The sequence below is a fragment of the Mus caroli genome, chromosome 18 (genome assembly GCF_900094665.2).
Source record: "Mus caroli chromosome 18, CAROLI_EIJ_v1.1, whole genome shotgun sequence".
In the NCBI taxonomy this organism is placed as follows: domain Eukaryota; kingdom Metazoa; phylum Chordata; class Mammalia; order Rodentia; family Muridae; genus Mus; species Mus caroli.
In genome coordinates this window covers 7,287,260-7,306,038 of record NC_034587.1, presented here as the reverse complement: position 1 = coordinate 7,306,038, position 18,779 = coordinate 7,287,260, and the positions used below count along the sequence as shown (strand labels likewise).

At 41.3% G+C, this 18,779-nt stretch overlaps 1 protein-coding gene across 3 annotated transcripts in view; it reads right to left on the bottom strand.

Annotated features, from left to right (window-relative positions):
* Mib1 (mindbomb E3 ubiquitin protein ligase 1) overlaps positions 1 to 18,555 on the bottom strand; it is a 97,962-nt gene extending 79,407 nt beyond the window's left edge. For 2 of the 3 annotated variants that reach the window (XM_021150154.2, XM_021150153.2), the window contains exons 1-3: positions 17,647 to 18,555; positions 3,101 to 3,272; positions 892 to 1,021 (exon numbers count right to left, since the gene is read on the bottom strand). In XM_021150154.2, the coding sequence (XP_021005813.1) occupies positions 892 to 1,021; positions 3,101 to 3,272; positions 17,647 to 17,875 (531 nt within the window). In that variant the 5' untranslated portion in view covers positions 17,876 to 18,555. The remainder of the gene's footprint in view (positions 1 to 891; positions 1,022 to 3,100; positions 3,273 to 17,646) is intronic. The other variant, XM_021150155.2, reaches the window with a different exon arrangement.
* Between the last annotated feature and the right edge of the window lie 224 nt (positions 18,556 to 18,779).

The following is an 18,779-nucleotide window of genomic DNA, read 5'->3' as shown; positions in this document are numbered from 1 at the left end:
GGGTAGGGAAGTGGGGGGTGCTATGGGGGACTTTTGGGATAGCATTGGAAATGTAATTGAGGAAAATATGTAATAAAAATATTAAAAATTAAAAAAAAAAAAGTCAGTGGTTGACTGATGAGTCCTCTCTCTCTGTTGGTTTGGTGTAACTTGGAGGAAAGCAGTACTCAGAGCTTAACCTCTGTCCTACTCCCAAGCAAGCTTTTCAAAAGACAGCAGTGGATCTGAGGAGGAGATGTATGTTTCCAAGTGCTACTCATTTCAGGACACTGACCATCCAATATAGCACTGAAGAGCATATACAGTAATCTCTGTTGTCTCAATAGGTAATTAGTTATCAGCTAAAAAGAATGAAATCCAAGATAAATATAAGCAACATACCCAAATACTGGCCCTAGACCACTTCCCTCTTATGCACAAGGGCTTTTGTTTGATCCCCAGACCAAAAAAAAAAGAAGAAGGAGGAGGAGGAGGAGGAGGTAGCTGCTTACTGAGTGGCAGACCTTTAGAAGAATAGAATATAAACATGGATATAATGTTTATACTTATCAACAGCTCTGTGAACAGATCCAGGAACATCTTGAGGTTCTCTCATTGAGCTACACCCTCAGCCACTCAGATAAAACTTTAGTAGCAGGAAAATCAACAACATGAGGTACTATACTTAAGAAGGAGTGGCCCCAAAATGGAGTCTTCAGGAAGGCGGTATCTGAGCAAAACCAACATGAAGCCTGAAGTAAAACCCGCCTAACAGCCTTCTCAAGAGACAGTAGCACTTGTAAGCAGGAACATTGCTTTCTTTAAATGGGAAAGACACGTGTTTACAGCAGCAATAGAAATCTTCTCAACACACGGTACTCTAGTGGACGGTGAACCCTAAAAAGTACACACCTTTCCTCTACGCCCATTGCCTCCATCTTGATCTTCCCACTGCCAGTCCACTCCTCGCACCACTCTGGCACCAGCAAAGATTCCTCTGGCTGTAATCTTCTTAGATTTTCTACGAGACTCTAACAGAACCCTAAAAATAAAAGTTTTGTTTTCACAATCTTATAAAACTGAGTTACAGTAATGTATACATAAAAGCATTCACATGGGTTGTAAGTGTTAGCGCCTTAAAAGAAAGACAACACTACAGTTTACAAACAAGGAACTCAAGGCATAAAAAAAGATGTTGCTCAGGCTCACAAGAATTTACAAAGCAATGGAATCAGAACAGGAAGTTAGTCTAGGCACTTCAGGCTTTGGCTTTAAGTGTCCTCTGTAAGGGCCTACTGCAGACAGCATCTTCGGATGAGTGACAAACCACACTTGGCTCTGACCTAGGAAGAACAGTTGGTGGCAGCACTTTCGTCTCCTCTAGAGCATGATCTACCTACAAAGAATAGTAGTTCCTCTGCTTCTGCCGAACGCTGTGAAGAACAGTACACTGGGTTTGGAGTGGGGGTGGGGGTGTCTTTAAGAATCTGTAAAAGATGAGCAATGACTCAAACACTGTGAGTATGGCATTTATGACAGAAAAGTGAGTCTGAGGCACAGGTCTGGCTACACTATACTGCCTCCTATGAGCACTACAAACATAAAAGACATTTCACTTAATTATCTGAGTCAGCTGATAGCTCCAAGGCCGTCTCTCCTTTCTCATTTATATGATTTTTAATCAGAGATTTTGGACTTTTGTTTTTTGAATATTACCTTTTGTTATATTCATTAAAAAAAAAACCTATTGTTCCTTAATTTTAATTGTAAGCAAAAGGCAAAATAACTTTTCAAAGTACTCAGTTTGAGTGGCAGGGCCTTAATTTGAGATGCTGTGACTCAAAACTGTTACCCTATTACTCCTGGCTGTGATTCTCTGGCTGACTGTATTTAAGTGCAGTATCCTATCTACTAAGAAAAGACTCCGCAACCTAAAACTCCACACCCATTATCCCATTATGCTCTTTTCATTGCTCCTAAAAACTAAAACATTATGCTACCATACTCTAAAACATCATATGATAATCATTCATGATCCATTATTCCTCTTAAATTATAAACTCCTTAAGAAAACTATCCTCGAGCCGGGCGTGGTGGTGCATGCCTTTAATCCCAGCACATGGGAGGCAGAGGCAGGCAGATTTCTGAGTTTCAGGCCAGCCTGGTCTACAGAGTGAGTTCCAGGACAGCCAGGACTACACAGAGAAACCTTGTCTCGAAAAAAACAAAAAAGAAAAAGAAAGAAAGAAAAACTATCCTCAAATCACAAATACAGTGCTGCCATATAGTCTCTCTTTCTGTGTATGTATTCATGTGTGTATGCATCTGTGTGTGCAGGTGTGCATGCACATATGGGAGCCAGAGGTCAATGCTGGTTGTCTTTCTCAACCACTTTTCCACCTGATTTTTTGAGAAGAGATCTTTCACTGAATCTGTAGTTCAATGTTCATCTAGATAGGCTGCCACAGCTCCAAGTATCATCCTGTCTCTGTCTCCCCAGCACTAGAATTACAAAAATGTGCCACTCTGCCGAGCTTTCCATGGCTGCTGGGTATTCAAATATAGGTCCCTATGGTTGTGCAGCAAGCACTTCACCAACTGACTCACATCTCCAGTCCCTACCCTTAGTAAGTGCCTGCTGACTCAATCAGCAGGCCATAGTGTTCTCTGGGTAGAAATTCATAAAACAAAGGGTGTAACAAGAAAACATTTTTCAGTTTTGGGCTGCCCATGCATTTTCAACTGATCAGCAATGCCAAGTCTCCATGGTAGAGAAAAATTAGAAGATCATCTATAAAATAATAGTAATAGTTGGAGGTCAGCCTGGTCCACACATTGAATTCAAGGCCAGCCAAAGCTATACAGTGAGACCATGTCTGGGAAGGAAAGGAAAGTGAGGGGAAGAGAAAAGGGAGTAAACAGGGGAAGGGGAAAGGGGAAGGAAAGGCAGGCAGGCACATATAATAAAATTCAACCTTCATATCATCAAACCAGATCTATATCTAGCCTGCTATTCATTTCTCCAACACTCAATCTAAACTGTCAAAAGCTACTTCCTAAGCTACATTTAAAGCTAACAGGATGAAACAAAAAGTCGTGAAGAAAAACTTCTTTCTCTTACCGTTCACTTCCTGGTGTAGTAATCCTATAAAAGCGATGCCTTAAGTGATGTTTATCTCCATGATAACAAACAGTGCACAAATCATAATTGGTGCACTCTGCACATTTCCATCGAATGCCAATGATTGGTTGCTGGCGGCAGGTATCACACATAGTTCCATCATGCTTGATGCCTGTGGAGACAATTCCATGCTTATGTCACGCTCAAACACTTATGTGTACACTACTGTGTTGGGGAAAATCCAACAGCATATTACAGGTTATTTTAACAAATAGTATTTTTTTCTCTAAAAAACAATACATCTGATTTTGATGTGACAGATCTGACATACTTTGATCAATATAAATCATAAACTAAATTATAAATCATAACAATGCTTTCCACTCTCATTTTATTAGTAGAACACAAACCAATAGTGTTACAGGATAACTGATTACTGTACATAGAAAACCGAACTGTTAGCAAAATATAAAAGATTAAATACATATTGCATTTGTCAGATATTGCAGTTAGGTGTGTCCTGAAGAGATACAGTTTGGGTGTGCCTCTAAAAATCTCCATAGGTAATGCTAAAGAATGAAAAGTTCCTGCCTATTTTAAGACAAATTGCTCGAGAGAGGAATTGTGTTCTCTGGTCTATGAGGCAAGACAAAGTCAGCAGGATGGCCTTGAACAACACACCATAGGTTTGGCCCCTACTGCCCTGGCTTAGGATCCCGGCTACACAAAGAGGGTTACATGGTTCAGCGGAAAAGAACGTAAGGGAGGAGCTAGAGACTTCTTTTGTGAGAAGTCTCTCTCCCTCTTTCTCCCTCTCCTCCTCCCCCTCTCTTTCCTCTCTTCTCCCACTCCCCTTCCTTCCCTGTCTGTGTCTAACTCCCTCTCCCCCCACCAGTCTACCCCACCCCCACCCCCCACCCCACCCCCGGCTTGGAAGAACCTTTATGGAAAAAGCTCCAGGTAAGAGATAGGGATTTTCTCTTTGGCCTTGCAGGAACAACAGAGAAGCAGCTGGCAGGACATGGGTGAAACTGTATTCTAGGAAAGAGAGCTAAGGAGCCCTCTGGGGTTAGTTGGGTAGAATGACAGAGAGAGAGATTTCTAAAGTACTAACAGTTCAGTTAGGACCAGGCTTGTAAATAGTTGTATATAGTTAAGAAAATAAAGACACCTCCCTGAGCTAGGAGGTTTTCAGCTCAGTTTATACCTGTGTCTTTATTGGTACAGATATTAGATAGTTTAAATGGTTACACAATAACATTTGCCTAGATATCATCCATAAATGGAAATCTGGGCTTGATATAAAGAATGCTTTCCCATCAATTAAACGTTTCTGACTATAAATACTCAATCAGAAGCTGTGGAGATAGCTCAGTGAAGAGAGTTGTGAGAGCAATTAAGTCTATGGTTTGGACGTCATCCCCATACTGAGATATGGACACAGAGCTAGCTGGCTGGCTAGACCAGTCTGTATCACTTGAGGTCTGGATTCACTGAAAAGATTCTGAGCAAACAAATGGAGAACACTCCAATATCAATCTTGTGCCTCCACATCCACATGTGTGCACCACATACCTGCAAAGATGCATGATATAAACATGGACACATACATGAAGAAAATAAAAACCCCTCAGGATTTGAAAGAACTGCAACATAGTATCCAGGTAAATACTTATTCCAAAAGAAATTAACTTTTACTTACGTACTTAGCAGTAAATGTTTCCCCCATAAACATTAAAGTTTAGAAAATTGTTAGCTACCGGTAAATATGGTGGCACACACTGTAATCCTAGCACTTAGGAGATGGAGGAAAGGAATCGGGAATCCACTGCCATCCTGAATCCTGAGTAACTAATCAGCAGCTTTCGACCTCCCTGAGCTCCACGAGGAGACCCCAGATGCCTCGGCAACTAACAATGGTTGCCACCAAGCCTGACAACCAGAGTTCCATCTCTAAGACCCATATAGTGCATAGGAAAACACAATGCCCACAAGTTCTTTTCTGACCATACTCTCTATGGCACATGTGAACCTACACCACAAACTAAATATAAAAATAAAAAACAAAAAGATTAGCAACTGGTGCTAAGAGTGGGCTCGGAGGTGGAGAACATAAAGCATGCTTCAGAGAAATTGTGTCTGGTTCCAGCACCTATGTCAGGCAGCCCATAGCCTTCTGTAACTCCATCTCCAGGGGGTTCATCATCCTCTTCTGGACTCTGGTGCATCTTGCACAAATACCAACACACTCCACACACATGAGAACACAATTAAAAGTGCTTTTAAAATATTAGCAATCAAATTTCCGTATTAAATGGAAAACAGTACACTTGTTTCCAACTTATAACCTCCCTCAGAATGTTCACATAAGAATGAAACAGACACGGAAAGAAACTACGACAAATTATGGAAAATAACTTTAAGAGTGGGGGCAATCCTCCTTTATTACCCTGCAACACTACTCTCACCGTTCAATATATTGAAACCAGAATTTAAGTGGTTTGTGGCTTATGACAGCAGGGTCACAACTTTACAAGACATCCTAGCAGGCAAACTCACTACTGACCTGCAGCTAGCTCATGCTTATCTTTGTGTTCTCTAGAAAGTTGTTATTGCTCAAATATTTGCAAGGTATTTATACACATTTCAGAATAATTAGAGGCAGAGAAGAAGGTGGGACTCAGATGAACTAAGATCAGCCATGTTAAAGATGCCCAGTGTGTAACATGGAGATCTTATTCTATGTTCTGTCTAACTTGGGAAGCTTTCCATAATTAAAGAAAAGAAAGGAAGTCCTTCTACTCTGAAAGCCTTAGCCTCCTTTGGAGAAGGCACAATGTTCTTTAGTGGTAAGGCAGTATGCACTAAAACTCCAAGAATGTGCTGTGCATGCAAGAACTACAGGACAAAAATAGTGATATTATTATTAAGTTCTAAAAGAACTAGTAACCAGTGCTACTCCCTAATAAGAAAGAAACTGTAAAATTTATTTTCTATATCCAGATAACCAGATTTCAAACAAGAAGCTCAACTCCAGGGGCTGGTGAGATGGCTCAGTGGGTAAGAGCACCCAACTGCTCTTCCGAAGGTCTGAAGTTCAAATCCCAGCAACCACATGGTGGCTCACAACCACCCGTAATGAGATCTGATGCCCTCTTCTGGTGCATCTGAAGACAGCTACAGTGTACTTACATATAATAAATAAATAAATAAACAAACAAATAAATCTTTAAAAAAAAAAAAGAAGAAGAAGAAGAAGCTGAACGCCAGTACAAGCCTGTGCTTGAGCCAAAGTAAAGCTGGGGGGGAGGGGGGGGGAGGAGGACGGTGAAAGGAGAAAGCACAGACAAACAGTGAGCTGAAGTGGCTACAGCTAGTGTGACTTTCCATTGTCAAATATGTTGTATGCACGAAGTCTCCTACTTCACAAATGTTTGACCAAAAGGAAAAAGAAGACAGTGGACATCAGTGTCTACTAAGTCTTTCAGATTTACTTTTTAACACATGTGTATATGTGTATATGCATGTGTGTGCATGCAGAGACCAGCCAGAAGAGAAGTTCAGTATCATCCACTTCCTTTGAGAAAGGGCTTCTTTCTGGCCTGTAACTCACCAATTAGGCTAGACTGACTGCCAGGAAGTCCCAGGGTTACTCCTGGGATGACAAGCACTCTGCCATGCCATTTTAACACGGCTGCCAGAATTCAGGAACTCATGCTTTACTGACTATGGTGGTTTCAATCATTTACATTTCTAAATTGCTTTAAACTTTAATTAGAAGCATATTGGTGTTTATTTTCTAATTTGAGGGTAAAAAAACAATGAAGAGCAATTTTATTTCTGAAACTGGTATAGTTCAAAAGTAATATTCCAAAACTGGGTGTGATACATACATCATAATCCCAGCACCCACCAGGTAAAGGTGTGAAGACTGCCACAAACGATGGGCCAGCCAAGGCTACACTGTGAGACTCAAAAGCTCGAAACTAAAAATCAAAATAAAGTAAAAAATACTATTCCAGGCTTATTGAATACTAAAATACCCTGACATAACCTCCACTGAGGTCACTTTCAAAATGTTTCAAACCACTTAAATCTTTTAAAAGCACAGATATACAATTATTTGTATAAAGAAAGACAAAAACTTAATAGAGGTAGAAAATATAGAGCTACATGTATACAAACTATATTAACCCACAAAGGACATTTTATTGATTTTTAAAACACATAAAATGTTGCCATGGAAAAATATTTTACCTACTTTGTAAATATCTACACTGAAACATTTTATTTTTAAAATTACAAAGTATACCACCACAGGCAAACTAGAAAGAAAATTAGCAAAACTGTTATGGAACTGCCCCTTGCAATTTTCCAGAGAATATACACTGAGTATGTGTTAATGCTAAGAGCTCCTGGAAAACCAGGACGGTCAAGTGAGATGTTGGGTATCTCAAAATCTAAACTTGCCAACTAGTTACATTAGTAATAGAGCACACAGCTGCTGCTGAGATTGTTAACCCTTACACTAAGTTATGTCATGCTTATGAAGACACGGCCATTCCCCCAGTACATTATCCATACCATATGTAGCAATCTGTCTCATTGCAGGAAAGCTGGCCAAAAATGTCAACATGCTGATACCAGTAACAGTAGACATCCACGACATGGTTGTTTCTGAACAGACCAGAGTAGACCTCCAGTTAATCTGCTATAGCAAGAGTAAAAATGCACTGACCCAGTCAACACCCACTACAGCTACTGTGCAGCTCATGCGGCAGCTGAACAAAGGGAATGGGAAAATTCTATCCTGAAGTCCCCACTCAACAGAAAAGCAGTGTGCAACTACTATCCTATCTATATATTTTTCACCTCTCAGTTCATTTTCTACAAAATTCAATGATGACATTCATGAGCTCATAAACTTCATACAGGTTTTCTTTAAAGAACCCATTTTTAAACACACAATAACAATGGACATCGAAAAAGAAAAAAAGCAACCTTCTACAATTTACAATTCATGGTGTGAAACAATAGTTTAGGGAAACCACCAGTGCACACAAAAGCACATCTAAATCCTTTCTTGGTTCCCACAGTTCAAATGCCAACAAAGCCACTCAACAGCTGTGAAACAGACTAGCATTGAGAAATTAAAAAAAAAAAAAAGTAAACAAAGCTTGGCGCTGTGGGACCTATAATGAGAACACAACTGACTTTAAAACAAAAACTGATGGTTAAATAAAACCTAGAGCAGAAGAAAGGGCACTAAACAAGGCCAATACTTCATTGGTCTTTTAGGAGACTAAGATCCCCCAATTCACTCTCATCTAAGATTGTTAGCTCCAACAGAGTTATACCTTAAAGTTTTCATTTCAAATCTCTTAATTCCCTAACGAAACCCATTAGTGCTTTTCTCCGTACTGCTGCATGCCACATTACCCTGGAGAGTCAATGCTCTTTTCCCCCAGGCTTTATGAAGACACCTGCCACCATTATGCCAAGGGCCTGATGAAAGCTTTGACTCATTCTACTCAAATTCAAATGAGCATCTGTTCTCAGTTCATAGTATCTCTCCTAAGTTCAACAACAAAGAATTTATATAACTAACAACTTTTTCTTGGAAATATTTAAATACAGTACAGCATGTTGCCAGGATCAATAATACAAAAATAAAAATAAAACATAAGAGAACCATTAAAAAGTAACTCAAACTCACAAATTACTGGTTAACATAAAATATTAAACCTATAAAGAGAAAAGACAACAAGCTGAAGTTTCCCTACGTGAAGTTCAGTACGTGAGATAAGAATATCTAAGTTGGCACTACATCAGTAGTGCTGATTATCTTAGATATCTTAAGGATTGTGTAACACATTCTCAGACTGTTCAGATATAAAAACAAACATCCACTGTAAACTAGCATGGCACCTAATGACCCATGAAATTCTCTCCTAGCTCAAAGATTTCTAACATCAAACTGGACATAATGTCTCATGCCTTTAATCCAAGCACTCAGGAGGCAGAGGCAGGCCAGCCTGGTCTACATGCTGAGTTTCAGGACAGCCAGAGCTACAAAGAGAAACCCTGCCTCAAACCAACAACAAAAAGATTTCTCACATCAAGAAATAATTAAAAAGTCAATACTATTATTCAAACACAATTTATTACTAAGGCCTAAGTGTTGCCATCATTCCAAGAGTGTTACACTCATCAAACTGTTTACTCTCTCAGATGTTACAGAAAGGATTAGCCGCCTTTGGCTATGAATGAAACTCCTGAGAAGAAACTATCTTCAGAGAATGACTGATTAGAATTTCACTACTGTAGAGAGAGTGCCATGTTGCAGGTCCAAAGTCTAATTATATTCCTCACCCACCACCTCTTTGTCAAAACTAAGGTCTTATGACTAGTAGATACACACCTGCTGTCGTCTTGGAACTTACATAACTAGCTTCTACAACCTAAAAGCTAGAGAAAAACTAACTCCATCTTACCACAATTGCCTCTCTAATGTACCCACCAATGTACTTTAAACTTGCCTTGATTCATGACTTTCTCTGTTTTGTAAAAACTTGAAACTGCTTCCACGTTGGAATCTGAAATTTTCAGCAACCTAAATCTCTGTTCCCAGGCCATGAACGCTAAAAATGGCTGCAGAATAAACTATTTCTTATTCCCTTTAAGATGAGAGCTCTTGGGTATTGTGTACTCAAGTCCAAACTATGATTAAAATACTTACTGAGGGCAAGGACTTTATTACCTACCAACTGTCCAGTGTCGTCTCCATTTCTTATTCTTGAGAAATGTTAAATTAACTAAATGTCAGCTGTTATTAATAAAAGCCACTATTTTACCAAACTTGGTGCCCTACATACATTTTACTCAACTTTCCCAACAATCCTAAAATACATATTATTATCCCATTTTATTGATGAAGAAACTGAGGCTCAGAGAAGTGACTTGCCTAGAGTGACACACTGAAGTTTGAATCCAGGCAGGACTGATTACTAGGCTCAGCTCTTGGCAAGCAGTACTCTAAAAGCCTCCCCTTGCCCAACATCTAGGGCATTAAGCCCACTGATCTGCTGTATTCAAGATATGTTATTAAATTGCAATAGTAAAATTAAATTCTAAGAGAATACATTTAAAATATTTTAAAAATTGTAAAAATCTGTTTCAATAATATAGACACACATCATTTTCTTCCAGCCAGCTTCTGTTTCACATTAAGAAAACGTCTGGAAACATCTCTACCAAATCTGCAAATCCCCCTTATCCTCCTTGCTGGATAAATTATTCCCTTCTGTTTTATTCTTTTTCAAATATACACAATAATTATAACTATGCCACGCAAAGGCAAAGAAAAAGTATTGAACTAGCATGTAATCAGAAATTAGTAATTATTTTTAGCATTTGTCATATAGGAGTAAAAAATTTAATAAAGATGTGAAATTAAGAATTGTATTCCGTTTAAGCCTGGCAAGGTGGCACATGTCTGCAATCCCAACACTGGGGCAGCAGAGGCAAGGGAGCTGCTGCAAATCCAACGCCAGCCCAGCCTGTGGATCAAGCTCCACGCTGCATGAGAGCTCCTGCAGGGGAGGGGAATACACTCAAACAACCGTGCTAAAAAGCCAAAAACCAAACACTTGTGCATACACCCTGACCTACTCCAAATATATTATGTACATTAAAAAAATTAGGGCTGAAGGCCAAGGAGGTGAAGACTAGATTTGAATCTCCACAATTTGTGAACTGTCTGTTAGCCCATTCAATTCATTTGGCCCTTGGTCATGTGAAGGTTCTATGCCTCAGTGTGGAGAATGCCAGGGTCAGGAAGCGGGAGTTGGTGGGTTGGGAATCAGGGGGAAGTGGGTTTTCGGAAGGGAAACCAGGAAAGGGGATAACACTCGAAATGTAAATAAAGAAAATATCTAATTTTTTTAAAAATGGATTGTTTGTAAAAAAGAAAAGAAAAGAAAGATAGCCATCAAAAATATAAAAAAAAATTTCCAACTCCTCAGAAAAATGAAACACAAAAAGTACAGTAGCAGTATTCAAATAAAAAAATTCATTTATCATCAATACCTATAAAGTAGCTTCTCACAAGACCAAAATTCTCAGAATCAGTGAAAACAGAATTCCTATAACAAATTAACCTACAACTAACAGTATTTTAAGATATGTACTAAGCACTGTTTACAACATCAGAATAAAAGAAAGTAATATAAGGGGAGCAATTAGGTAAACACTTTGAACTATTAAATGCATGTATCTACTTAAAAAGACCAGTGTCTACCTGCTAATCTATAAAGATGTCAAGATACAGAAAAAAGAAAGCAGAGAACAGGTACATATGTTTCATTTACAAGGGAGAGCCAAGCAGCAGTGTTTTCTACAAGTGTATACGCTTAATGCATTCAAATAATCATCATTTACTATACAACAAACATTAAATTATTTGCAACTCAAACAGAAAACACACATAACAGAAAGTGTTTAACAGTGGAGTCAACATGGATTCACAAATCCAATCAACCATGAATTAAAACTACCAGGAAAAATTACGAGTGGGACCTCATGTTCACTTCCCCCTCTCAGTGCTGGAACATCATCTGGCTTGAACCCTATCCACGATGACATTTTTTTTTTTTTTTCAGGAAAACATAGTCACCTCTTTGCTTCCTGAATGCAAATGTCATGTGACCACTACGTCACACTCCTGCTACCATGATGGACTGTCTGTCTTCAAACACTGAATGAGAATAAACCCTTCCTTAAAAAGAATTTTTTTTTATATTATATTATATTGCCAGGCAGTGCACACCTTCAATCTCAGTACTTGGGAGGCAAAGGCAGGCACATCTACAAGTTTGAGGCCAGCCTAGTCTACAGAGTTCAAGTCCCAGCATCCACATGGCAGTACACAATTAACTATAACACCATTTCTGGGGAGCCAACACCCTCTTTTGGCCACCATGGGCACTAGGCATGCAAGTGATACACAGACATACATGTAGGCAAAACACCTATATACAAAAAATACAATAATTTTCAAAATTTGTTTTCAAATATCAGGAAAGCTAAAATGCAAGTATACTGAACATGTGCAAATCTCCCTAAGTCACACAGCACAACTGCCATCTGCAGGGATGTACACTGCTTGGCATGGCACCCAGACATGACTTAAACAGAGGGAGATGCATAACTTAGATGCAAATATTATACCATTTTATGAAGAGAGTTGAGCACCCCTGGGTTCTGGAAACAGTAAGGGGTCCTAGAACCAATCCTCTAAAGATATCAAAGGACAACTACCCAATAAAATCGAAAGCATAAAAGGTGTTGAGGCAGAGGCAGGCGAATTTCTGAGTTCTAGGTCAGCCTGGTCTACAGAGTGAGTTCCAGGACAGCCAGGGCTACACAGAGAAACCCTGTCTGTACAAAAAAAAAAAAAACATAGAAAGAGAAACTTTTTAACAGTGCACCAAAGTAGCTATTTCTGTGGAACAGAATTATGTGAACATTTAAAAATACAAATGCTTGTTACAGAAATGCATTTTTAAATAACCAGCTAATATCATTTACAAAAGGAAATACAAATTAAAAAAAAACTTACACAGCACAAATTTCATTTCTAATTTTCTTTAATCTTATAATCAATTTCCTCCCAGTGAGAGACTTAGGTGGTGAGCATTTCTAAAGTACTATACTATAAAGAAGGGACTAAGGGGGAAATCATGAGCTGACTGCTCATGTCCACTATCTGTCACCCACAGGTGTGTGAAATAGGCACATGCACACATACCCAGAGAGAAAAGAGAAAAGGGGGGAGGGAGACTGATTCTTGCAGAATCGGAGATGCTAGTTGGAATCTGCATTCCAAAAGATCCCAGAGTGATCTATATGCTTTCTGCCATTTAGAGACATGAATGTAAGGTCTACTAAACAGACTTAGGTCCTCAATCCAACTAAGACACAATCTAATACAAGGACAGTCATAGTAAGAGAACATGATTAGATTACTCAACACTCTGGGTTCCACCCCTAGCCTCCCAACAGCCTCCCCTCAAAATGTGGATGGCCTTTCACTTAAACCATTGTTTTAGAAGACAGATAGAAAGACGTATTTCAAACAGTCAAAGTCTCTAGGAAAATAACTTCCTTCGCAGATGATAACTGTTACTAAGCCGCAATCTCAATGGCGTTTCACCCTCCTCAGCAGCATCTTCTCCTCTATTCTTCTCTAACCTGTTTTTTCCTAAGGCTTTGCTCACTTGACAATATACTTTTCTACTATAGCTCTAGAAATGGACCAGAAGAGAATCTCAGGAAAGAAAAGCCTAAAGATTTCTTTCTTTTAATCCTAGGTTAGCAGCTTTAAAACCCACACCTGGTTACAAACACCTATGGGGTTTTCCACATGGAATCTGAGGAACAGTCTTAGAATATTGTAGAACAAGACACAAAGATACACACACCCCAGAAACATCCTGGACCAACAATGACTAGAGGAGTTTGAACGAACCACCACCTTTTTTTCCACATACCAAGAATAAGAAAGGCAACTGTAGGAAGTCCTAACTCATGTTCTCCATGCTCCTTGGTAATAATACAGTACTGCACTGAAATGATGACAAGACAAATCTTAAGTAAAAACATACTTCTCCCCAAATCATCTAAAACTAGTACTTAAAAGATACAGAGCCAACTATACCTACCTGATCACAAACCTCACGACCCCAAACTAATAGCCCATGTATTTCCACAATCTTCTTGGTGACTTCAAATTAGCCAAATGTATCTCTAAGACCCAAGTTACAGCATACAGATTTCTACCAAATGTTCCTCTTACTAAATTTTGACTAGCCTAGAACATAAATTCTGCACACTGCAACAGAGCTGGAAAGATGACAGATAAAGATGCCTGTCTCAAGGCCTGACAATGTAATCAGTAGATTTGATTCCCAGAACCCACACAGTAGAAAGACAGAACCACCACACCTATTACAGAGTGCACACAACAGCCCATACCCACACACACATGCACAACATATTCATAGTAGTATTTTGCATTTTAACATATCAGAGGGCTTTTTATTCCTTCCAGACGATCAAATGCCCCCCACTAAGGTACATCCTCAACTCCAACGTTTTACAGCTTTGTTCCCTTGCCATCTCTCCTGCACTATTTGTACTTCACTGTTTATAGGCACAGTTCTCTCACTTATTACTATTATTAATTCTATTTATTTATTTTTAATTTTCTTTCTAACTTTTGCTTTTACATGCAACCAATACTGCTGTGAACATTTTTACACAAAACTGTTCAGGGACAAAGTCTCTTAGTGCAGTAATTCGTTCTTGAACAGCCCCAGGAAAGGCATCTTTGTAGGCTTCATCTGGCCAATGGTGGCATGATAACATTAAAAATATTATATAAATCTTTCATATTGACATTGCACTGATAATAAAAAAATCCTAGGAAGTGAAGATTGGCTACGTTAACAGTAGTGAGACCATGGATTTGCATCTCCTAACGCAGGGCTCTGAAAAGGCCACACACCATTCTATCAGTGTTGCCACAAAACCTAACCCGCATTTAACCACAAGCAAACATTAGACAACTCAGTTTGAGGGACAGTCCACATGACTTGTGGCTGGTACCTCTGAAAGACAAAAAATGAGAACATGGCCCAAAGTTAAAGGAGACCTCTAAATCAGAGAAAGGAGAAACCAAGAAAATCTTACTAGTTTACAATATTTTTGTAAGCCAAAATTACTTGAAGGTGAAAGCAGAATTTTGCCAAACCCACTATTATGTATGAAGTACAGAATATAACAGAATAAATCTTACAGAGTGTAGTAAAATGCCAATGGACATCATTCATTCAATATTTTGAAGCAAAAACAAAAGCAGCATTATTAAGTTTAGGGATAAAATCGGAGCTAAGAGCTTATGTTTGTTTAATATTTCAAAAAGCATTTAATGGATGGAAATTAAACCACAGAAACTACGATACATTCCAACAAGCATTCCACATGAAGACTACCTAACCTGCACACAGAAGTATTTTCAAATGTTTAAGAGCTCAAATGTAGCTGCCACAGAGCATAGGCCTCGGGCTCAATCCCCAGTATCAAAACAGTATTTTCAAAAGGAATCAGATGAACATTATCTGCTTCCCACTAAATAATATCTCAGATTATCCCGAAGTAAACAAAGGCTCTCAAAGTTTCTTCTATGTACATGCTTTTATTCTAAGTGTATTAATACAATATATAGACTCCATACTACAGAACATGATCCAATGTTGACAGCTCTTGAGAAATCCTAACATAGGAGGCAAGGAATAAGCTCCAACTCTGCTGCATGGGCGAGGATCAAAATAACAGTGTGCTGTGAAAAGATTGTAAAGGCTCTCACCACAAAGAAAATGATAAGTGTGTGGAGATAAACTTACCTCCAACCTTGAAAGACACTTAGATTTCTCCATAAGCCTACAATCACTGATCCTAAAAATTCCTCCAAATAATTATACTATGGTCAGACTTTTGTCTGAGCTAGCATAAAAACAAAACTTTAAAGTGTGCATAAACAGACATACAATTGCTTGGAGTATAAACTGGTCAAATATCTTTGCAGGCAATCAGTCAATACCTATGAGAATATTAAATATGTGCATACTTAGATGAAGCAATTCCACCTCTGTAGAACTAGCACATATGCACAAGGGTACTGTAGATTCATCTACTTCATCACTGTAAGATATAAACACCTATCAATAAACTACTGGGAAAGTACATGTATGCATCCAGTCACCTACACAGAGGTACAAACATGGAATGATCACCAGTATGAATTACTAGATCTAGTAAGTAAGGTGCAGAAGAGGGCTGAGGAGATGGCTCAGTCCCATGCAATCCTCAGTAGCTGTGCCTGTAATCTCGGTGCTGGGGGTACAGAAACATGAAGACCCCCAGGGTTCAGTCAGTCAGTGAGCTCCAGTGTCCATGAGTGAGCCTGTCTCAAAAAGCAAAGCGAAGCAGACACCACACATCTGACACTCCACACACCTGCACACCCAGATGTACACCCACCCCGTGTGCACACAGACATACATGTGCAGGCACACACAAGTATAGAAAACTAAATATAGTTTACTGCTATTTGTATTTAAGAGAAGAGATTTGTATTTTCAGTATATTCACATCTGTGCTTGCAACTGTAAAAATATACAAGAAACAGGTTAATAGTGGCTGCCCTTTTGAGTTATGCATACACATTCTTTCAGTGCATAAAAACCAGCTAAAACAATTTCCAGCTGGGTCTGGTTACCCATGTCTGTAACCCAGCATTTGGGGAGGCTATAGCAGCAGGATTAGGAGTACAGAGCCAGCCTCAACAACACAGGAGTCCAAGAACTTCTCTTTAAAAATGAAACAAAATTTTATAAATTGCTAGTTCAAAACTGAGTTAGCTCATGGTAACTTACTTTCTGCTGGTAGCAATAGCTATCCATTTAAAGATTTAGGCTTTGCAGAATTGATTATCTTAGTAGCATCTTATTTAGAAATTCTGAAACGTAATATAAGTTCAATATGAACTTTCTAAATGAATAAAGTTATCAAGAATAGATCTAAGTTAAAGTAGATTGAAATAAATTTTATTTATTCTGTGAGAGCAACTCTTAAGTTTGTCATATAAAAAAGCACAGTGACGATAACTCATAGACGCCTATAATGGAGTAAGCCAAGACTATCACTAACTCTCAGGATAAATATGTAGAATTTTAATATATTATTAGGACAGGATGATAACCGGAGGGGAAAAAAACGGCATTTCCTATGTCTATTCCCCTCTTGGAAAAAGTCTGTCTGTCTGTCTGTCTCTCTCTCTCTCTCTCTCACACACACACACACACACACACACACTCTCTCTCTCTCACACACACACACACATACACACACACACACACACACACACACGCACACAGGTACGAACATGCACGCACGCGCACACACGAGCTCAACAGCTCAGTGTCCCCCTCTATTACTACAAAGATATATAATTAAACAATTTCGATGAAAATACATTTTCAAGTCTCAAGTAGTATTTACCAACTAAACTCTTAAATCATTCCGTGTCACAGGCAGGAAGAAAAGAAGCTAGCTCAACAAAGCAAAGGCACCAAGAGACGGATTCCCGAGCAACTCCACACCATATGGCAAGGCAAGCCTCCCATTAGACAGTTATAACTTGGTAGCTGATTAATATCAATGCTTATTAGACAGCCTCTCCGGCCCCTGCCTTAGAACAGAAGGAAATCTGTTGTCTGCAATGCCTTTCATCTAGGAAACCTGAAAGCATCCTGGTAATGGACAATCTGTGAGTTGAGAAGGATGTCCTATTCTGGAAGTTGTTTACCGGGTTTGGAAGCTCAAACTCCCCGTGACCCGGCACTGCACTCCAGGGCAGCCGTCTCATGGCTGCCCTCGCCCCTTCCTCCCACGCGTACAGCCCCAGACCCGCTGGCCCCGCTTACCGGTGGGCGCGCTGTCCAGGATACGCAGGTCGTAGGCCCCTGAGCAGCGGTAGTTGGCGGCCGTGCCGTTGTCCCACACCACCACGACCTCCTCCGGACTCTCGAAGCTCCGTACAGTGCCTACATGGCCCTCGCCGCCGTCCTGCTTGCCCCACTTCCAGTCCGGGCCGCGCACTACGCGGGCGCCGACCCCCTCCACCATCACTCGGTTGTTGCGGGAGTTACTCATTGGGGCCCGGACGGTGGGCGCCGCCGCCGGCGGGGGAATCGTGAGAGAACTGGGTCCGGGCCGCACTCTGGACGCCGGCGGGGGCGGCAGCGAGCCCCGCGGGCCGTGGGGCCGACTTACCGGGGCGGCGGCGGCGCGGTCCACGAGCAGCCTTTCGCCCGGGCCGGGCCGTGGCCGTCGCGGCCCCCGCTCCGACTGGAGGCCCGCCCGCGGAGGCTCGCAGGCGGCGGATTGCAGGCCGAGGGCGAGCGGCCGTGGGCGGGGGCTCTGCCGCTTGCCCCGGACTCCCCGGCCGGGCTACAGCGACGGCCGCCAGCAAACCTCGCTCTCCCCCGGCCGGGAGCGCGGAGGGCCGGGGGAGGCTCGCCCGGGTGCAGCGGCGAGCGCAGCGGGAGGCCAGGCGAGCCGCCGGCCCTCAGCGGCCCCCGGCCGCTCACTCGGGCCTGGACGCCCGGGAGCCGGCTCCGAGATGGGCAGCGGCGCTAGCGGCCGGCGAGCGGCCGGAGCCGGGGCCCCGGGGCCCGCTTCCCTCAGCCCCCGCGCACGCCGCCGCGCTCCGCCCCGCCACCGAGTCCCCGCCGGGCGAGAGCGGCTCCACATCCGGGTACAGCCGCGTCCAGGCCCGAGCGGCGCCTCGTGAGGAACTGCGAGGTGCTCCTCAGCGACTACGGGATGGGAAGGGTTTGGGGAGTCGCGCGATCCAGGAAAAGGGGGAAGGAAACGGATCGCTAAGCGTCCCCTGGACGCCGAGGGAGTGCGCGTGCGCACGGTCAGGCACTCGGCGACTGAGAGCTCCTCCTCCGTCTGGAGGAGTCCCTGGAGTGACTCGGATGGTACGGTGCTTCCCATTGGCTGGAAGGAAGAAGGGCTGGAAATGGGGCTAAAGGAAGAGTGAGAGGAATGA